The sequence below is a fragment of the Perca flavescens genome, chromosome 8, assembly GCF_004354835.1.
Source record: "Perca flavescens isolate YP-PL-M2 chromosome 8, PFLA_1.0, whole genome shotgun sequence".
NCBI lineage: Eukaryota > Metazoa > Chordata > Actinopteri > Perciformes > Percidae > Perca > Perca flavescens.
In genome coordinates, this window is record NC_041338.1 from 35,990,480 (window position 1) to 36,012,619 (window position 22,140).

Sequence of the window (22,140 nt, forward strand, 5' to 3'; positions counted from 1 at the left end):
ATTTCTGATGTGCATTATTCCTCTCCTTAAATGTAACTCTTAGGTTTCTCTGACAGAAAGCTGCTTGACTCAACAGTGTATTTTCTTTTTTTTTTTTTTTTTTTTTTTTACTTTCATTGAAAAATTTATCACATCTTCAGACGGGATCTTCCCAAATACATAAAATGTCTTCCACTCGGTGAGACGGGAGAGAGTCTTCATTCTTAGCCCTTCCTGATATTCCCAAAAACACACAAACATCTTTTAACTGGAATAGGTATCCATGTTTAGTTATTTTTAACCCTGGTAACTGAAGAGGCTCAGCTGTGGGTTTCGGCCAATAGGGGGCAGCATTGAGCCGTCATATTAAAGGGACAGTCTGCTTTAGTTTCCATGTCGGTAAAATTACAGCTACAGACACAGAAATGGCTCATCCTAAGGAAAGCTCATTGTGGGACTGGCTCTAGTGGCTGTAGTTCTACACCAAGGCTGACATTCAGGAAAGAGACTTCAGATACAGTATTAGGGGACCACTAAGGTCTATATAAAAGAGACTTCAGATACACTATTAGGGGACCACAAAGGCCTATATAAAAGAGACTTCAGATACAGTATTAGGGGACCACTAAGGCCTATATAAAAGAGACTTCAGATACAGTATTAGGGGACCACTAAGGCCTATATAAAAGAGACTTCAGATACAGTATTAGGGGACCACTAAGGTCTATATAAAAGAGACTTCAGATACAGTATTAGGGGACCACTAAGGCCTATATAAAAGAGACTTCCGATACAGTATTAGGGGACCACTAAGGTCTATATAAAAGAGACTTCCGATACAGTATTAGGGGACCACTAAGGTCTATATAAAAGCATCCAAAGAGCACCATGTCATGGGACCTTTTAAGTTAAACCCCCGGCCGCTGCATTGAGTAGTCCACATCTTTATATGGGCGCGCGCCTTGGTTTTTATTTATTTATTTTTAATAAATTAATATTTGATTACAGTAGAATCTTTATTGGCATTGTGTCAACAAACAAACAGTATAGCAGCTCTCAGTTGACAGTATAAATAAACAGACAAAAATAGCAACATTTTAAATAGTAAAATATAAAAATCCAGATTTACACGATGAGGTGGCACTATTTACTTACTTACTTTAAGGTTATAGTATGAGGTGTGAGAACTACATTTCCCTGATTACACGTGCATACTTTTATTATAGTAACGTGTTGTAATGGAGTACTTTTTAACTTGTTACAGAGTATTTTCCTTTAGTAGAACTTTTTATTGAATTATGTGAATGTTTTCATCCACTTTCTGCTCGTTAAATTCAATCAATTAATTAAAGAAAAGTCCAGAATTGAAACTCAGAGATGTAGACTCATCTGCAGACGTCATCACCGGGCTGTCAAATGGTGCCTTCACGGGCACTGGGAAACAGAACAGTCCTACAGTACACATGCAAGTGGATGCAGTTCTTTTCGGTGCAAAACATTGACAAAAAATAGGTGAACGAATAAATATAAAAGAGCCACTAAAAGTCACTAGTTAAAAACATCCACAGACCCGGCCTGTCTAATGGCTTCCGGCAGGCTACTCAGTGAGCCCAGTGAGTGCACAATTTTACGTGGAGACCCTGAATGCAGCACAGGGATCAACCTGGAGGAGAGTCAAACTCGCTGCAACCGAACAGAAAACGCCAAAACACAACAAGTTTACACAATAATGGGACCTTTCCGTGATCGCCGGGGAGTCCGTAGACATGTTTATTGACCGTGTCGGTGTCGGTTTACAACTTTTAACCGCGGAATTAGTCGACGTGTATGTCGGCGCTGCTGTTGAAACGGAGTTCTGCTTTCTGTCGGATGGAAGTAAGCGAGACGGGTCAGTTTTAAGAGACCGACGAGCGGTTTTAGGACAGTTGGTGTGTTTTTAGTTTGTTTTTTTTTTACAGTTCAATGTCCACAGTAAACTTTGCGGAGGAGCTGGACTTCAGACTGGTGTTTGAGGAGGACGGCGGCGGCGGCAGACAGGCAGCAGGTACGTACGTGTCATTTTTAGCGACGTTATTTAGCAATTTGTCAACTACGTCAAGCTAGCGAGAACTAGCGAGATTTGGACCGGAAGTTGAGCCTCGCGCTTTTCAAAATAAAACCATTCAAGACTTTTTATTAAGACCACATTGGGGAAATTCCCTTGTTACAGCAGCTCGAAAAAAATCCACACAGAGAATAGGAAATGTGTGTGTCTGTCTCTCCCTGTGTGTGTGTGTGTGTGTGTGTGTGTGTGTGTGTGTGTGTGTGTGTGTGTGTGTGTGAGAGAAATTCCCCTGCAGCAGCTAAAAAAAGAAATCACACACAGAATAAGACAAATACACCTTTAATAGTATAAATCGGCTATCCTTAACCACTCGAGGTCGATGCCTAACCCCAACCAATCGAGCTACGTGTGAAGCGTGTGAAGCGCTGTTCTCCCACATGTAGGGAACTAGGTGAGTTAACCTGGGAACCAGGTGAGTTAACCTGCAACGTGTCAGCTGTTTGGACATTCTTCAGCGTGTGGTCAGAAGATAACAAATTTACAATATGCAACACCTGCAAGGAAACAGTAGGGCGTGGAGGGACCACACCAAAAACCAAAAATCACATTTCTTTAGTATGATATTGGATGTGAAAAGAAAGAAATGGTTCTAACATTGCTCTTTAAAAGTGTGTGAATGTCCCACACCAGGAGTAATTTATATAGTTCTATTTTATAGGGATCCATTATCTGTTCAACACATGTTCTATTAAAGAAAAGAGAGAACAATAAAAATTTGGAATCGGCCTAGTTAGTTAGGGAAGAAACTGTGTGGCTACTGGAAAATGTGTTTGGCTGGTAACTTTAAAAATCTATCGGCCGTGTTGGCTGGTGATCACAAAAGTATATTTAAAGCCCTGGGTTACATCTGGGAAAATAATGGGGGGGGGGAAACCCTGTGATGTATAGAATGAATATCTAATAAACAGATGGGGTAGATATGAATATGCTACAATATATTTAGTACATGCAAAATACATGGTGCACGAAATACTTTGATTCGAGAGCAGGGGCGTTTTATAGTCTTCATATGCAACCTGATTCTGATTGCATATTAAATTATTAACCCATTTAAAAGACACAATGGCTACAGTGCATGTGTGTGTCTAAATGTTTTGTCGTAAAGCAGATGTATTTTATAGTTACAGTAGAAGTTAAATCGTCTACGCTTTTGTCACTTTTTACAGATTGTTTTTGTCGATTTTTACATATTTGTTTTAATTATTTTATAAAATGTAACACTTTTTTTTCGAAGTTTCTGTCAATATTTTTCTGAGCTTTTTTGACATTTTTTTTTTTTTTAGCTTTTCCAATTTTTTGGTCACATTTCTCAACGTTTTTTACATTTTTTCCTACATTTTTCAACATTCAATTATACATTTTTCTTTATATGCTATACAATTGAATAAAAACTCAAACCAAATTCAATGAAAGTTGTGAACTGATTACTTACTTATTTGTAAAGAGCGATGTAGGAAAACATCCACGTTATTATTATTTTTTTTTTTTGGGACAATTTGGTTGAAAGAAAACCCAAATTTGTGTTTATAGAAACGTTTTGAATATGGTTCAAATTTGGCCCGAGGACAGCAGGAGGGTTAGAATAATATGAATATAAGATCTGCAAAAGAGTCACTTTCTGCCACACTGTAGACCTGTAGGATTGTAGGCCTGTAGGACTGTAGGCCTGTAGGATTGTAGGACTGTTGGCCTGTAGGATTGTAGGCCTGTAGGACTGTAGACCTGTAGGATTGTAGGACTGTTGACCTGTAGGATTGTAGGCCTGTAGGACTGTAGGCCTGTAGGATTGTAGGACTGTTGGCCTGTAGGATTGTAGGCCTGTAGGACTGTTGGCCTGTAGGACTGTTGGCCTGTAGGATTGTAGGCCTGTAGGATTGTAGGCCTGTAGGCCTGTAGGATTGTAGGACTGTTGGCCTGTAGGATTGTAGGCCTGTAGGCCTGTAGGATTGTAGGACTGTTGGCCTGTAGGATTGTAGGACTGTAGCCCTGTAGGATTGTAGGATTGTAGGCCTGTAGGATTGTAGGCCTGTAGGATTGTAGGCCTGTTGGATTGTAGGCCTGTTGGATTGTAGGACTGTAGGATTGTAGGCCAGTAGGATTGTTGGCCTGTAGGATTGTAGGACTGTTGGCCTGTAGGATTGTAGGCCTGTAGGCCTGTAGGATTGTAGGACTGTAGGCCTGTAGGATTGTAGGCCTGTAGGATTGTAGGCCTGTAGGATTGTAGGACTGTAGGATTATAGGATTGTAGGCCTGTAGGATTGTAGCCCTGTAGGATTGTAGGCCTGTAGGATTGTAGGACTGTAGGCCTGTAGGACTGTAGACCTGTAGGATTGTAGGATTGTAGGCCTGTAGGATTGTTGGCCTGTAGGATTGTTGGCCTGTAGGATTGTAGGCCTGTAGGATTGTAGGCTTGTAGGACTGTTGGCCTGTAGGCCTGTAGGATTGTAGGCCTGTAGGATTGTAGGACTGTTGGCCTGTAGGCCTGTAGGATTGTAGGACTGTTGGCCTGTAGGATTGTAGGACTGTTGGCCTGTAGGCCTGTAGGATTGTAGGCCTGTAGGATTGTAGGACTGTTGGCCTGTAGGCCTGTAGGATTGTAGGCCTGTAGGATTGTAGGACTGTTGGCCTGTAGGCCTGTAGGATTGTAGGCCTGTAGGATTGTAGGATTGTAGGATTGTAGGACTGTAGGCCTGTAGGATTGTAGGCCTGTAGGATTGTAGGATTGTAGGATTGTAGGACTGTAGGCCTGTAGGATTGTAGGCCTGTAGGATTGTAGGATTGTAGGATTGTAGGACTGTAGGCCTGTAGGATTGTAGGCCTGTAGGATTGTAGGATTGTAGGACTGTAGGCCTGTAGGATTGTAGGCCTGTAGGATTGTAGGACTGTAGGCCTGTAGGACTGTAGGACTGTAGGACTGTTGGCCTGCTCTCTCTTAGTCGATTAGTCGACTAATCGGTGGTTTTGGTCTTAGTCAACTTAGATCTCTTTAGTCCATTAGTCATGTTTGATGCTTTTTTTTCATGCTGAATGACTTATTTCCAAGAAACGTACGAGCACATCTCTGGTAAACACAAGAATTAAAGTGGTGCTTTTAGCACGACTCTTTGTGGAGAAAGTCAGATTTACAGATCTGTCGATTAAATCAACTAATCGATTAGTCGAAACGATTGAATGAGTGTTAGTCGACTAAGAATTTCGTCAATCGAGCACAGCCCTAGACAAAACAAAACATTTAAAGTGCCCATATTATAAAAATGTAAATTTTCTAGGATTTGGGGTGTTATTTTGTGTCTGGTGCTTCCACACACATACAAACTTTGAAAAACAACCATCCATGGTGTTCTGAGTGAGATCTGGTTTCTGAATGTGTCCTGCCTTCAGTCTCCTGGTGAGCTGGTCAACATCTGCACGGCTTTCTACGGCACTAGCCGAGACGAAGGGCCAATAGTGCTAACCGTTAGCATGCTAGCTCGTTCTCAGTGGCAAAACACTGCTACAACACACACAGGTTCACCCAATCTACAAAATAAATTGTAAAGAACTACTTCCATTTCCCTGTTCTGCAGGTATTCCACGCAAAGTGTGAAGTGCCCTAACCCTAACCCCCTAACCCTCATTTAGAAGAAGTCTCCCGGCTAATCCTGCCTTGTACTCACTGAAGTTGGAGAAACGGCTAGCTAGCTCTGTAGCTAAAACAGAGAGCTCAACACAGGGTGAAAAGAGGAGCTGCAGCAATGTGCAGTACAACAAAAATATGGTATTTTTTGAAAATTAAACCATGTAAACCTATTCTGGTACAACCTCAAAATACAATTATGAACCTGAAAAAGAGCAGAATATGGGCTCTTTAAAGGAATCACCTGCGGGAAACTATGCTGGAAATTTTTTTTTTTTTCTTTCTCTCAATAATTAGCTGCGGCCAGGGTTTTTAATTGAAACCCATCAACACGCCAAATGCGGTTAAAAATGAACTTTGGCGGGAAACATTTTGAAGCTACTAATTTGGCCGCTGATTAATGAAGCAAATAACTCAAAGAAAGAAGAAATGTTTGGCCAGACTCCCTGTACAAATGAAATGTACCAGAGTCTGGTAGGACCAGGCTAGTGTACCAGAGTCTGGTAGGACCAGGCTAATGTACCAGAATCTGGTAGGACCAGGCTAGTGTACCAGAGTCTGGTAGGACCAGGCTAGCGTACCAGAGCCTGGTAGGACCAGGCTAATGTACCAGAATCTGGTAGGACCAGGCTAATGTACCAGAGTCTTGTAGGACCAGGCTAATGGACCAGAGTCTGGTAGGACCAGGCTAGCGTACCAGAGTCTGGTAGGACCAGGCTAATGTACCAGAATCTGGTAGGACCAGGCTAGTGTACCAGAGTCTGGTAGGACCAGGCTAGCGTACCAGAGCCTGGTAGGACCAGGCTAATGTACCAGAATCTGGTAGGACCAGGCTAATGTACCAGAGTCTTGTAGGACCAGGCTAGTGTACCAGAGTCTGGTAGGACCAGGCTAATGGACCAGAGTCTTGTAGGACCAGGCTAGTGTACCAGAGTCTGGTAGGACCAGGCTAGTGTACCAGAGTCTTGTAGGACCAGGCTAGTGTATCAGAGTCTTGTAGGATCAGGCTAGTGTACCAGAGTCTGGTAGGACCAGGCTAGTGTACCAGAGTCTTGTAGGATCAGGCTAGTGTACCAGAGTCTGGTAGGACCAGGCTAGTGTACCAGAGTCTGGTAGGACCAGGCTAGCGTACCAGAGTCTTGTAGGACCAGGCTAGTGTACCAGAGTCTTGTAGGACCAGGCTAGTGTACCAGAGTCTTGTAGGACCAGGCTAGTGTACCAGAGTCTGGTAGGACCAGGCTAGTGTACCAGAGTCTGGTAGGACCAGGCTAGTGTACCAGAGTCTGGTAGGACCAGGCTAGCGTACCAGAGTCTGGTAGGACCAGGCTAGCGTACCAGAATCTGGTAGGACCAGGCTAATGTACCAGAGTCTGGTAAGACCAGGCTAGCGTATCAGAGTCTGGTAGGACCAGGCTAGCGTACCAGAGTCTTGTAGGACCAGGCTAGCGTACCAGAGTCTTGTAGGACCAGGCTAGCGTACCAGAGTCTTGTAGGACCAGGCTAGCGTACCAGAGTCTGGTAGGACCAGGCTAGCGTACCAGAGTCTTGTAGGACCAGGCTAATGGACCAGAGTCTGGTAGGACCAGGCTAGCGTACCAGAGTCTGGTAGGACCAGGCTAATGTACCAGAATCTGGTAGGACCAGGCTAATGTACCAGAATCTGGTAGGACCAGGCTAGTGTACCAGAGTCTGGTAGGACCAGGCTAATGGACCAGAGTCTTGTAGGACCAGGCTAGTGTACCAGAGTCTGGTAGGACCAGGCTAATGGACCAGAGTCTTGTAGGACCAGGCTAGTGTACCAGAGTCTGGTAGGACCAGGCTAGCGTACCAGAGTCTGGTAGGACCAGGCTAGCGTACCAGAGTCTGGTAGGACCAGGCTAATGTACCAGAGTCTGGAGAACCAGGCTAGCGTACCAGAGTCTGGTAAGACCAGGCTAGTGTACCAGAATCTGGTAGGACCAGGCTAGTGTACCAGAGTCTGGTAGGACCAGGCTAGTGTACCAGAGTCTGGTAGGACCAGGCTAGTGTACCAGAGTCTGGTAGGACCAGGCTAGCGTATCAGAATCTGGTAGGACCAGGCTAGTGTACCAGAGTCTTGTAGGACCAGGCTAATGGACCAGAGTCTGGTAGGACCAGGCTAGCGTACCAGAGTCTGGTAGGACCAGGCTAATGTACCAGAATCTGGTAGGACCAGGCTAGTGTACCAGAGTCTGGTAGGACCAGGCTAGCGTGCCAGAGTCTTGTAGGACCAGGCTAATGGACCAGAGTCTGGTAGGACCAGGCTAGCGTGCCAGCCCTGGTAGGACCAGGCTAATGTACCAGAATCTGGTAGGACCAGGCTAATGTACCAGAGTCTTGTAGGACCAGGCTAGTGTACCAGAGTCTGGTAGGACCAGGCTAATGGACCAGAGTCTTGTAGGACCAGGCTAGTGTACCAGAGTCTTGTAGGACCAGGCTAGTGTACCAGAGTCTTGTAGGACCAGGCTAGTGTATCAGAGTCTTGTAGGATCAGGCTAGTGTACCAGAGTCTGGTAGGACCAGGCTAGTGTACCAGAGTCTTGTAGGATCAGGCTAGTGTACCAGAGTCTGGTAGGACCAGGCTAGTGTACCAGAGTCTGGTAGGACCAGGCTAGCGTACCAGAGTCTTGTAGGACCAGGCTAGTGTACCAGAGTCTTGTAGGACCAGGCTAGTGTACCAGAGTCTGGTAGGACCAGGCTAGTGTACCAGAGTCTTGTAGGATCAGGCTAGTGTACCAGAGTCTGGTAGGACCAGGCTAGTGTACCAGAGTCTGGTAGGACCAGGCTAGAGTACCAGAGTCTGGTAAGACCAGGCTAGCGTACCAGAATCTGGTAGGACCAGGCTAATGTACCAGAGTCTGGTAAGACCAGGCTAGCGTATCAGAGTCTGGTAGGACCAGGCTAGCGTACCAGAGTCTTGTAGGACCAGGCTAGCGTACCAGAGTCTTGTAGGACCAGGCTAGCGTACCAGAGTCTGGTAGGACCAGGCTAGCGTACCAGAGTCTTGTAGGACCAGGCTAATGGACCAGAGTCTGGTAGGACCAGGCTAGTGTACCAGAGTCTGGTAGGACCAGGCTAATGTACCAGAATCTGGTAGGACCAGGCTAATGTACCAGAGTCTTGTAGGACCAGGCTAGTGTACCAGAGTCTGGTAGGACCAGGCTAATGGACCAGAGTCTGGTAGGACCAGGCTAGCGTACCAGAGTCTGGTAGGACCAGGCTAATGTACCAGAATCTGGTAGGACCAGGCTAGTGTACCAGAGTCTGGTAGGACCAGGCTAGCGTACCAGAGTCTTGTAGGACCAGGCTAATGGACCAGAGTCTGGTAGGACCAGGCTAGCGTACCAGAGCCTGGTAGGACCAGGCTAATGTACCAGAATCTGGTAGGACCAGGCTAATGGACCAGAGTCTTGTAGGACCAGGCTAGTGTACCAGAGTCTGGTAGGACCAGGCTAATGGACCAGAGTCTTGTAGGACCAGGCTAGTGTACCAGAGTCTTGTAGGACCAGGCTAGTGTACCAGAGTCTTGTAGGACCAGGCTAGTGTATCAGAGTCTTGTAGGATCAGGCTAGTGTACCAGAGTCTGGTAGGACCAGGCTAGTGTACCAGAGTCTTGTAGGATCAGGCTAGTGTACCAGAGTCTGGTAGGACCAGGCTAGTGTACCAGAGTCTGGTAGGACCAGGCTAGCGTACCAGAGTCTTGTAGGACCAGGCTAGTGTACCAGAGTCTTGTAGGACCAGGCTAGTGTACCAGAGTCTGGTAGGACCAGGCTAGTGTACCAGAGTCTTGTAGGATCAGGCTAGTGTACCAGAGTCTGGTAGGACCAGGCTAGTGTACCAGAGTCTGGTAGGACCAGGCTAGAGTACCAGAGTCTGGTAAGACCAGGCTAGCGTACCAGAATCTGGTAGGACCAGGCTAATGTACCAGAGTCTGGTAAGACCAGGCTAGCGTATCAGAGTTTGGTAGGACCAGGCTAGCGTACCAGAGTCTTGTAGGACCAGGCTAGCGTACCAGAGTCTTGTAGGACCAGGCTAGCGTACCAGAGTCTGGTAGGACCAGGCTAGCGTACCAGAGTCTGGTAGGACCAGGCTAGCGTACCAGAGTCTGGTAGGACCAGGCTAATGTACCAGAATCTGGTAGGACCAGGCTAATGGACCAGAGTCTTGTAGGACCAGGCTAGTGTACCAGAGTCTGGTAGGACCAGGCTAATGGACCAGAGTCTTGTAGGACCAGGCTAGTGTACCAGAGTCTGGTAGGACCAGGCTAATGGACCAGAGTCTTGTAGGACCAGGCTAGTGTACCAGAGTCTGGTAGGACCAGGCTAGTGTACCAGAGTCTTGTAGGATCAGGCTAGTGTACCAGAGTCTTGTAGGATCAGGCTAGTGTACCAGAGTCTGGTAGGACCAGGCTAGTGTACCAGAGTCTGGTAGGACCAGGCTAGTGTACCAGAGTCTGGTAGGACCAGGCTAGCGTACCAGAGTCTGGAGAACCAGGCTAGCGTACCAGAGTCTGGTAAGACCAGGCTAGTGTACCAGAATCTGGTAGGACCAGGCTAGTGTACCAGAGTCTGGTAGGACCAGGCTAGTGTATCAGAGTCTGGTAGGACCAGGCTAGTGTACCAGAGTCTGGTAGGACCAGGCTAGTGTACCAGAGTCTGGTAGGACCAGGCTAGTGTACCAGAGTCTGGTAGGACCAGGCTAGCGTATCAGAATCTGGTAGGACCAGGCTAGTGTACCAGAGTCTGGTAGGACCAGGCTAGCGTACCAGAGTCTTGTAGGACCAGGCTAATGGACCAGAGTCTGGTAGGACCAGGCTAGCGTACCAGAGTCTGGTAGGACCAGGCTAGTGTACCAGAGTCTGGTAGGACCAGGCTAGTGTACCAGAGTCTGGTAGGACCAGGCTAATGTACCAGAGTCTGGTAGGACCAGGCTAGTGTATCAGAGTCTGGTAGGACCAGGCTAATGTACCAGAGTCTGGTAGGACCAGGCTAATGTACCAGAGTCTGGTAGGACCAGGCTAGTGTATCAGAGTCTGGTAGGACCAGGCTAGCGTACCAGAGTCTTGTAGGACCAGGCTAGCGTACCAGAGTCTTGTAGGACCAGGCTAGCGTACCAGAGTCTTGTAGGACCAGGCTAATGGACCAGAGTCTTGTAGGACCAGGCTAATGGACCAGAGTCTGGTAGGACCAGGCTAATGTACCAGAGTCTGGTAGGACCAGGCTAGCGTACCAGAGTCTGGTAGGACCAGGCTAGCGTACCAGAGTCTGGTAGGACCAGGCTAGCGTACCAGAGTCTGGTAGGACCAGGCTAGCGTACCAGAGTCTGGTAGGACCAGGCTAGCGTACCAGAGTCTGGTAGGACCAGGCTAATGTACCAGAATCTGGTAGGACCAGGCTAGCGTACCAGAGTCTGGTAAGACCAGGCTAGCGATATGTGGCTTTTCTGCAAAAAAAAAAAAAAGATTAATAATGTTTTCCCCTAGCTTTGTGGAAGACTTGGGGTTTAGGGATCATTTCTTAAAGGGTAACTACCATTTTTTTTTCTCAACCCCTATTTTACCATGTTTCTGTGTCTGACCCTGTGATGTGAAGCTGATCTAGTTTATCTGGATGTCTGACCCTGTGATGTGAAGCTGATCTAGTTTATCTGGATCCTGCTAGCTTGCTAACTTTCCTGTTCATCACACATGTTACTAGCTAGTGTGTGATACGTTTTTTGGGGCTTTAATCGTTACTGTGCTGAGAGGATGTTCCTTTTTAATGTGTTATAGTGTGATAATTGTACATTTCCTTTCAGTATTTGTTAATATTTGTTATTTTTAATATAATATATTTAATATTCGTTAATTCCTTTGGCTACAGCCTTGGCTAAACATTTGACATAATATAAATAATATGATATTCAAACTTTTGAAATAACACAATACTTGTACTTTTACTTTCAGTACTTGAGAAGTACATTTTAAAATAAACTTCTTGCCGTACTTAAGTACAAAAAATGTTGAATACTTTAGTACTTCCACTTAAGTGGGGTGCTTAAAGAGCACTTAAACTTCTACTTAAGTGACTTTTTTTTTTTGATAGAGCACTTGTACTTATACTCAAGTCTGGGTCTCTAGTACTTTATACATGTCTGTAAATAAATAACAGTCGAAAAGCTTAAAGACAAAACTTGCTAAAGAAGTCCAAAAGAAGGCTCTATTGTAAAGGACAAAACAATGGATGTAATATGCAATAGATGGACAGATACTGTAGCTGTGTGTTGAGTTTGTGTTTCAGGCTCTGTGCAGACAGACAGACAGACAGACAGACAGAGAGACCGACAGACAGCCTGTCTGCCGGCAGGTTTTACTTCCTGGTTTTTGTAACCGCTCGGTAGCATGCAGCTGGCTGTTCCTCCTCCCTTCCCCTCCCCTCTTTCTGCCCTGGAGGAGGGAGGAAGGGAGAGAGTGAGGGAGGGGCAACTGCTGCAGTATCACATCTCATTTATCTCTGTCCATCACATTGAGGGTTATTTTCAGAGAAGCAGCGAGTGGAGACCACAGTTGTCTTTTTTTTTTTTTTTTTTTTTTTTTTTTTTATGTAGCCCGCGATGCGTGTGTCCGTGTGAAACAGGGCTATAAATAGTGTGTGTGTGTGTGTGTGTGTGTGTGTGTGTGCGCGCAGCTGTGTGAATGAATACACTGCACTGCTGTAGATAATTAGCGCAGCGCATGAAGTATTAACTTTTGCCGTGGCTTCACTGCACAACAGCTGCTGACAGTTTAACATCAAAGCAGACTCAGTGTTTTAGGATTTTTAGCAGTGGGGGCATATATATATATATATATATATATATATATATATATATATATATATATATATATATATTTATATTTATACAGTACAGGCCAAAAGTTAGGACACACCTTCTCATTCAATGTGTTTCTTTATTTTCATGACTATTTACATTGTAGATTCTCACTGAAGGCATCAAAACTATGAATGAACACATATGGAATTATGTACTTAACAAAAAAGTGTGAAATAACTGAAAACATGTCTTATATTTTAGATTCTTCAAAGTAGCCACCCTTTGCTTTTTTATTAATAAGGGAAATAATTCCACTAATTAACCCTGACAAAGCACACCTGTGAAGGTAAAACCATTTCAGGTGACTACCTCATGAAGCTCATTGAGGGTTTGCAGAGTTATCAAACAAAGTAAAGGGTGGCTATGACTCTGAGTGCTGGCTGAATTCAGGTGCTAGATGAGGCTTAACTGTCAGCTGCATCCCTGAGGCAATCAAAAATTTTTTTTCTTTTGTTTGCAATGCAAATTATAATCTGATTTACATGTTGTTGATTCTCTTACAACCTCACAGGTCCAGAGCTCAATGTGAGGACTCCTCCCTCCTCCTCCTCCTCCTCCAATCAGGCTCTGGTGGAGCAGCTGGTCATCCCGGAGCTGCAAGGCCACCCTCCATGTTTCCCCTACCTGCACTGCGCTGGCTACCAGCCTCAGGGGCCCCAGTACGGAGCCCAGGGCCACCCCAGAACCTTTGACTGTCCCAGTATCCAGATCACCTCCATCGCTCCTAACAATAATGTGGAGCTGGGCAGTAGCCAGGAAGCTTTGGCGGTAGGCGGGGCAGAAGGGGGTTACCCCGAAGCGTCCTGGTCCAGAGGCCAGCTCTACCTGCCCCTGGACCCCTGCTACCGGGACCCGGCGCTGTGCCCGAGCCCCTGCAGCAGCCTGTCCTCCCGGAGCTGGATATCGGACCTCTCGTCCTGCGAGTCCTTCTCCAACGCCTACGACGACGTGGAGGGGGAGCTGCGCGATGCCGACCGGCTGGCCCTGGGGTCCCCTCTCGCCCTGGGGTCCCCCGTTGGGTCTCCTCTGGGGTCCCCCGGCTGTGGGGGCGGGGCGTTCGGGGTGGAGCTGTGGCAACAGAACTACCAGCATCCGTTAGCCTTCAGTCCGGTGCTGTCGCCCCAGCAGTCGCCCCGACAGTCGCCCAGCCACTCCCCTCGCACCAGCGTCACCGAGGAGAGCTGGCTGAGCCGACGGCCCACCTCCAGGTACGCCTTCGTCTCCATGGGTTACAGATGTCTCACTAGTTGGGGCGTCACGATTTAAGCTATCGAATTTAAGAGCAGAATCGGCGATTCCCCCAATTCAATTTTATTTATAGTATCAGTTCATAACAGGAGTTATCTCAGGACACTTTACAGATAGAGTAGGTCTAGACCACACCCTATAATTTACAAAGACCCAACAATTCCAGTAATTCCCCCCCCCAAGAGCATTCAGTGTGACAGTGGCGAGGAAAAACTCCCTTTTAGGGAGAAACCTGGGACAGACCCAGGCTCTTGGTAGGAGGTGCCGGTTGGGGGTGTGATGAACAGTGGCGATAATAGTCACACTAAAGATAATGGATCAGTGACTAGAAATAGTAGTTGTAGTAGTTCATGGCACAGCAGATTGTTAAACATCCAAATTATTTATACTGTATTTGGACTGAAAATAAAATAAAAACAAAATCGATTTTTTTGAAAATATGAATCGATTTGACCTACCAACTCGATTTTTAAATCAAATTGATTTTTTTTACCAGCCCTACCACTAATCCCCGACCGGGAAACTCGTTTCTTGTTGTGAATGCCCACTAATTAGAGCTGGGCGATTTAATTAAAGTGCATCAACATAAACAAAATTGCACACCCTTTCTCTAACTGAAAAGTCACTGTGCAGTGTGCAACAAAGATTGTTAAACATCCAAATTACTTATACTGTATTTGGACTGAAAAAAAATCTAAAAAAATCGATTTTTTGAAAATATCCTCCTGAGACCCAGCCCATTGACTTATGTCCACTGTAGTGGACATTTGAGTTTCATTCCTCTCCTTGGAATCTTTTGTGCAAGTCTCTTAATTCCCGCTGTACTGTACAGAGGACATCCTGGGCTTTTCAGTGATGTGTTATTCGATTGGCTGGGAGGCCTCTATCTTTCAATCCAAAATGGACAGCATAGGAACAAGCACATTTTATGGAAAGATAAGAGATGAGTCAAATATTGTTTGCCTATGGTTTTGTTACTATGATAATCATATATTTTGTTGTTCATTAAGGTGTCAGGAATCATATATTGAGTTCTGATAGAAACTACACTATGCATCTTTTGAAAAATTTGCCATTTTATGAATGTCAATTAAAGTTGTTATAGACTCCACATCTACCAAATTTGTCTGTTTTCGTACTCAAATGATCCTGTTGTCCACTACAATGGACATTCTTTAAATAAATAAAAATAAAAAAATGTAAATTGTAGGATGTTTTTTTTAACCTTAAACAGGTATGGAATCACAAAAAATATGATTTGGTTCTCAGGAGGATATGAATCGATTTGACCTACCAACTCGATTTTTTTCCCAGCCCTACCACTAATCCCCGACTCCTTTCTCAGGCCGTCGTCCAGACCCACTTCGCCGTGCGGGAAGAGACGCCACAGCGGTGCCGACGCCAGCGCCCGCTCGCCATCGCCTCACCACTCCCCCAGCCCCACGCCGGGTGCCTCCCCGCGCGGCAGCGTGACGGACGACACCTGGGTGGGGAGCCCCGGCGGCGCCCTGGGGTCCCTCCTGATGTGCGGCTACCAGGATCTGGACGTGCCCTCCAAGACCAGGAGGACCTCGGGGGCCCAGCTGGGCCTCTCGGCCAATCAGGGGGACCCGGGGCTGGAGCCCTTCCTGGATTCTCCCGGCGAGGACGGACGCGAACAGGACGGCCTGGCTGATCTCTTCTTCCAGGTGCCGTCCCACTTCAGCTGGAGCAAACCCGAACCTGGGAACCCTCCTCTGTTCAGGTTGGCACGGTGATAATACAGCTAGTTTCCAGTAGGGCTGCCACCTCTTAGTCGATTAGTCGACTAATCGCTCGTTTTGGTCTTAGTCGACTAAGATTTCTTTAGTCGATTAGTCATTTTTTATGCTTATTCATGCTTAATTACTCATTTCCAAGAAACTTCTGAGCACATTTATGGTAAACACAAGATTTAAAGTGGTGCTTTTGCAGGATTAATTGTGGAGAAACTCAGTTTTACAGATGGTTAATTAACTACATTTATATTGTGCTTTTCTAGTCTTAACCACCTCTCAAAGAGCACAGCTCTGTCAATTAAATCAACTAATCGATTAGTCGACAAAATCCTATAAGTGTTAGTCGACTTAGAATTTCTTTAGTCGAGGACAGCTCTAGTTTCCAGGCTTTATGCTAAGCTAAGCTAACTTGCAATAGCTTCATATTTGCCATACAAACATTAGAGTGATATCAATGTTCTAGTGGTGCATGATATATCGGCCGCCGATATAATATCGGCCGATATGGTTATTTTTTTTTAAGACATCGTTCTCGGTTGTCGATGTCAAATTATATATAATTATATAAATATTATTTTTTTCTTCTGAAAATCTGATGACACTCATATTTTGCACACAGCTAAAGGTGACCAATATCAGTCATTTTGGAAAATAAATCACAAAAGTGTAAAAAAAAAAATTTGATTATCATAAAAATGTAATTTCTATACAGAGATATCTACATTGGTAAATATTGGTATCGGCCATAACAGCAATATTAATATCGGTTATCGGTATCGGCCACAAGTTTCACATTGGTGCAACACTACAATCTTCCCATCTTAGGCCTCCTGCACACTGCCTGCGTGGTGTTTTCTACGTCTTTACACACCAGAAACATGTCTGACGTTAGCCTTGTCTGGACACATGTATTTGTTGTATTTGTTTCCCATTGACAAAATGAAATGTTAAACATAAATATATTCTGATCTGATTACAGCAGACAACGTCGGCAGTATTGACGGCAAAATAGGCTCCAGAATATTTCCTTCTGTATTGACAGGTGACATATTTGAAAATCGATGATTATTTATTTAAATTTTTTTTAAATTATATATATATATATATATATATATATATATATATATATATATATATATATATATATATATTTATGTCAAAACCTCGAGAATTTCAAACATCAACATGTCATTTATTAATATGTATTTGTGTCTAAACGACATATAACCATCTTTTCCTATTCTATTTTGCCTGGAAACGCTTCCAACACGCTTGCGTTTTTACTTGCGTTTTTTGAAACTTGTTAGGTCCACATGTGTGTTATGTGGTGAATGTGAAAATGAACTGGTACCTCCTCTGTCAGCTCTAGACACTGAACAGAGAAATCAGACCAATCGCAAAAGCTGGTCAGTCTGACATCATACTGCCTGAGCTCATTACTATTCATTAGCTCGCCCAGTTGGGCTGGGTAAAGAATGCTGATAGCCAGGCTCTCATTGGCTAGCTGTTAGCCAATCAGATTCAGACAGCTTAGCTTGTTGAATATTAATGAGAACTGGCAGAAATCGAGCCGAGTCTTCCTGCAGGTTTTCTATACCGCGCTAGAATGGCTTGAAACCAGGTAACCAAGGCATTTTTTCCACAAAAAATTTTTTACAGAGTCCATGGTTAGAACTTCAGACATTACCACAAAGTAATGAAATAGTATACGTTAGGGCTGGGCGATATATCGATATTATATCGATATCGGGATATGAGACTAGATATCGTCTTAGATTTTGGATATTGTGATATGACATAAGTGTCTTTTCCTGGTTTTAAAGGCTGCATTACAGTGAAGTGATGTACTTTTCTGAACTTACCAGACTGTTCTAGCTGTTCTATTATTAATGATTATTTATCTAAAATCTAAGTGTGAAGATATTTTGCGAGACCACCAACTGTCCACTCTAGAATATATCGCCGCAATATCGATATCGAGGTATTTGGTCAAGAATATCATGATATCTGATCTTCTCTATATTGCCCAGCCCTATATTAGAAAATATGGGACGTAGAAATAAGCGCTGAAAATGTGTAGAAGAAAAATTTAACAATTTAAAACGTTGGAAAAAACTAAAACAAACCTTATGGAGCTTGTATTTCAAAAAAGGTAATCCTGTTGTTATACAGTATTTATTAAATTGTATTGTTATTTGAACAGCTGAGCATTGAACCAGGTGAAGAAACCTGTTTATTATTTATTCATTTGATTTTGCAACTGTTCACTGAAATAGCCGGTTTCTATGAAACTACATGTGACATGTCATATTTGGCTTTGACTTTGACTGAACATTTTCTCTGACTTTGCGGAAAAAATATCGATATATATATCGTATATATCGATATTCAGCCAAAATATATTGGGATATGACTTTTGGTCCATATCGCCCAGCCCTAGTATACGTGTGGCAGGGCACCTTTAAGGAATAGTAGGGCTAGATTAGGGCTCGGAGGGGGGTCAAAATCACACAACACATCCCTAGTTTTTTGTGCCACGTTGATATCGCGATGACGATGAAAAAAAAAACGATACATTGTGCAGCCCTAGTGTACAGTAGATGATTTGTGTCGTACAGTGTCTGATCTTTGTGCGTCTGAATTCTCTGCCTTTTAGGAGCTCGTCTATGCCCCCTCTCGACTGCCCTCTGCCCAGCCAGTTTGACCAGTGTGAGTTAAAGGTGGAGGTCCAGCCCCGATCCTACCACAGGGCCCACTACGAGACGGAGGGCAGCCGAGGGTCCATCAAGGCACCTACCGGAGGACATCCTGTCATCAAGGTAAGCACAGTGCAGTTTGTCTTTGCGTGGGATTTCCCCCCTTTTCTGGTCTACATATCCCTGCCTCTGATCAATTATTTTTATACTACAGGGTTCATACGTTTGGAAAAAACCTGGAAAAGTTATGGAATTTAAAAAAAAATGCAAATTTCAGGCCTGGAAAGGTTTTGGAAAAATAAAAAGACCCAGAAAGTTTTGGAAAAATAATGGACATTTTTTTAACACAGCATAATAATACTAGCCTAGAAATCTAGACGCACCCTAGCGGCAGCAAATGTAATTTGCAGCCACTAGGGGGGTCTAGGCACTCTCCGTTGGCTTTGCGAGCTGGAAAAACCAAACTCTGGTCAGGCCAATCACATCGTGTATAGAGCTGGTGGGCGGGGCTTATGGCTGCTGCTGCTGCTGGTGAACAGAGGTCTTCTGGAAGACTTGGAGTTCAGCTTTTCTTTGAAAAAAAGAACAAAGAACGGCACTGAAGTCATTCTTAAAAAAGGAAGATGTGTTCGGAGTTTAAAGTTTAATCTATCAACTAGCTCCACTACCTTCTTCGTTGCTCTGATTGGTTGTAGCACCATCCTATTACGTGCAGAGGGAATTTGAAAGACAACCGTTTATCCCGCCCCTCGGATTGAGCTCCGTCAATGGTGAGTTCCCAGACCTCAACATCTGGATGTGGGTCTGGCGTGTCAGGCTATAATAATACGTGATTAATAAAAAAAATTATTTTCATGTCGTCTTAACCTCAACGTTCTATTCGGGGCGCGATATTACGAATCCCACTATGAACCACATACATTATCATTCATTTTATAGTTAAACCTCTGAGGGGAAACTTCAACACAGATTTTTATTATAAAAAATCTATTATCTTATTGTATAATGTCGACTGAGATTTTCAGGAACATATAGTCATGGAAATTTGCCAAAAAAGTCATGGAAAAGTATTGGTTAAAATGCGTATGAACCCTGTATCCCCGGTTGGGGACAAAATGTATAAAACAATGTAAAAAAATAAAAAGAAAAAGATGGTGGTTTGGATTAAAATACTCCCGAGGAACCAAAACGAGTTTCCTGGATGCATTTTCCAGCCGCTGCTGAAGCCAGATGAGTTTCTATGCTGCAACATGTGTAAAAAAAAAACCCCCAAAACTCACAGTGAAAGCTGCGGGCTTACACAGGAAACAAGCTGATCTTTCTGAAAGATCAAACCTGACATCAGAGCAGGGCTTTTATTTTACACAGTGATGAAAACTAAATTGTACGACAACTTTTACTTTGAAAACCGCTCGCCTTGTTGTCTCAAATCAGCTTTACTTCTCTGTCGTTGTAGGGGAGACATAATGACATCTTAACAAGACTGGAAACAAGAGAGAAACAGCTAGTAGGACTGTGCAATTAATCAAAATTGAATTGTGATTATGATTTCCCAATGATCACAAAAACAGAATAATCGAGAAAAAACAATTATTTACCTGATTACGTTTTGCAAGTTTTTCGCTTGTGTTCTGAATAAAAAAAATAAATGTTTGAATAGGAAAAAGTATTAAGGCAAATTTCACAGTTACACTGTTTTTTTTTTTTTTTTTTTTTTTTAGTGTTGATTTATTTAACTTTTTCCAATTTCAATTCAATTCAATTTTATTTATAGTATCAAATCATAACAAAAGTTATCTCGAGACACTTTACAGATAGAGTAGGTCTAGACCACACTCTATAAATTCCAAAACCCCAACAATTACAGTAATTCCCTCAAGAGCAAGCATTCCACTGTTTTCTAAATTCAGTAATTGCAACATCTTTCCAGAAGTCAACTAATCGTGTTAAATTATCGTTGCTTAGCTCCCTCCCAAAGTTTAAAAATATAATTGGTTGAATTCATACAGAAACAATTAAATGGATCCTCCTTTTTGCAAGGCACTTAACCCCTAGTTGCTGCAGAGGCGTGCAACCTCTGACATGTATAGCAATTGTAAGTCGCTTTGGATAAAAGCGTCAGCTAAAATGACATGTAATGCAATGTAACATGACATGCATTTTGTGTCTTCTTCAGTTGCTGGGATACAGCGAGCAGCCGCTCAGCCTGCTGCTGTTCATCGGCACCGCGGACGAGCGCAGCCTCCGGCCGCACTCCTTCTACCAGGTCCACCGGGTGACGGGGAAGACGGTTACCACCAGCTGCCAGGAGAAGATGACAGGCGGCGCCAAAGTCCTGGAGATCCCTCTTCTTCCAGGCAACAACATGTCCGCCAGGTAGAGCTGGGAAATACAGTACAGGCCAAAAGTTTGGACACACCTTCTCATTCAATGCGTTTCCTTTTTATTTTCATGACTATTTACATTGTAGATTCTCACTGAAGGCATCAAAACTATGAATGAACACATATGGAATTATGTACTTAACAAAAAAGTGTGAAATAACTGAAAACATGTCTTATATTTTAGATTCTTCAAAGTAGCCACCCTTTGTTTTTTTTGATAACTCTGCAAACCCTTGGTGTTCTCTCAATGAGCTTCATGAGGTAGTCACCTGAAATGGTTTTACCTTCACAGGTGTGCTTGGTTAGGGTTAATTAGTGGAAGTTTTTCCCTTATTAATAAGACTCCAAGACTTGGAGTTCAGCTTTTCTTTGAGAAAAGAACAAAGAACGGCACTATAGTCATTCTTAAAAAAGGAAGATGTGTTTGGAGTTTAAAGTTTAATCTATCAACTAGCTTTGCTTCCTTCTTCGTTGCTCTAATTGGTTGTAGAGCTATCCTATTGCGTGCAGAGGGAATTTGAAAGACAACCGTTTGTCCCGCCCCTCGGATTGAACCCTGCCAATGGGGAGTTCCCAGACCTCAACATCTGGATGTGGGTCTGGCTTGTCAGGCTACCCTACTCTGACATCTGGACACATGTTGTCCTTTCTGTGAGGCGATCCTGTCGGTGTCGTCCAACTCAAAGATAACGATGATGGAGACCGCGACAGAATCTGGAAGTAGCAACAAAAGTAGTAGTAACATCAGGGTTCCCGCTGATCCTTAAAAAGCGTTGAATTCGTAAAATAAAGCCTGGCATTAAAATGTCTTTCAAAAGTCTTTACAATGCCAACACATTAATAGTTTTTTTCTGACATGCATTATAAAGATAAGATTAGACTAGATAAGACTTTTTAGTGCACTTTCTTTAGCTGCTGAGACTGCTGACTTTCTTCTGCGTATCTTTAAAAAACGTTTTGTCTTTTTGTGGGTTTTCTCTTCCCCAGCATCGACTGTGCCGGCATCTTGAAGCTACGTAACGCCGACATCGAGCTGAAGAAAGGAGAGATGGATATCGGGAGGAAGAACACAAGGGTGCGAGTTGTGTTCAGGGTCGGTGTCCCCCAGCCGGACGGCCAGATGCTGTGGCTGCAGACTGCATCCAACCCTGTGGAGTGCTGTGAGTCACTTTTAATGTTAACTAGAGACGTTCCCATACTGATACCAGTATGGGAAAAGTACAGTGGCACGACAGGGTCAAACGCCCTGCAACTTACACACAACACAACCAAATAATTTCCCCCTGGGATTATTAAAGTATTTCCGATTTTCTGATTCTGATGCACAAACGATGCAAAATGAAAAGCACACGTATCCTGAAAAGAAATGCAACAGAAAAACGCTGCATCCAAAGAACGGGACAGTTGGGTTTAGGTAAAGAAGAACGGGACAGTTGGGTTTAGGTAAAGAAGAACGGGACAGTTGGGTTTAGGTAAAGAAGAACGG

At 44.0% G+C, this 22,140-nt stretch overlaps 1 protein-coding gene across 1 annotated transcript in view; it reads left to right on the forward strand.

The window, feature by feature from the left end:
- The first annotated feature begins 1,695 nt into the window (after positions 1-1,695).
- LOC114559908 (nuclear factor of activated T-cells, cytoplasmic 3) overlaps positions 1,696-22,140 on the forward strand; it is a 51,136-nt gene continuing 30,691 nt past the window's right edge. Inside the window, exons 1-6 of the mRNA XM_028584932.1 lie at positions 1,696-2,023; positions 13,081-13,777; positions 15,163-15,561; positions 18,231-18,393; positions 20,447-20,646; positions 21,642-21,814. Coding sequence (XP_028440733.1) covers positions 1,942-2,023; positions 13,081-13,777; positions 15,163-15,561; positions 18,231-18,393; positions 20,447-20,646; positions 21,642-21,814 — 1,714 coding nt within the window. The 5' untranslated portion in view covers positions 1,696-1,941. The remainder of the gene's footprint in view (positions 2,024-13,080; positions 13,778-15,162; positions 15,562-18,230; positions 18,394-20,446; positions 20,647-21,641; positions 21,815-22,140) is intronic.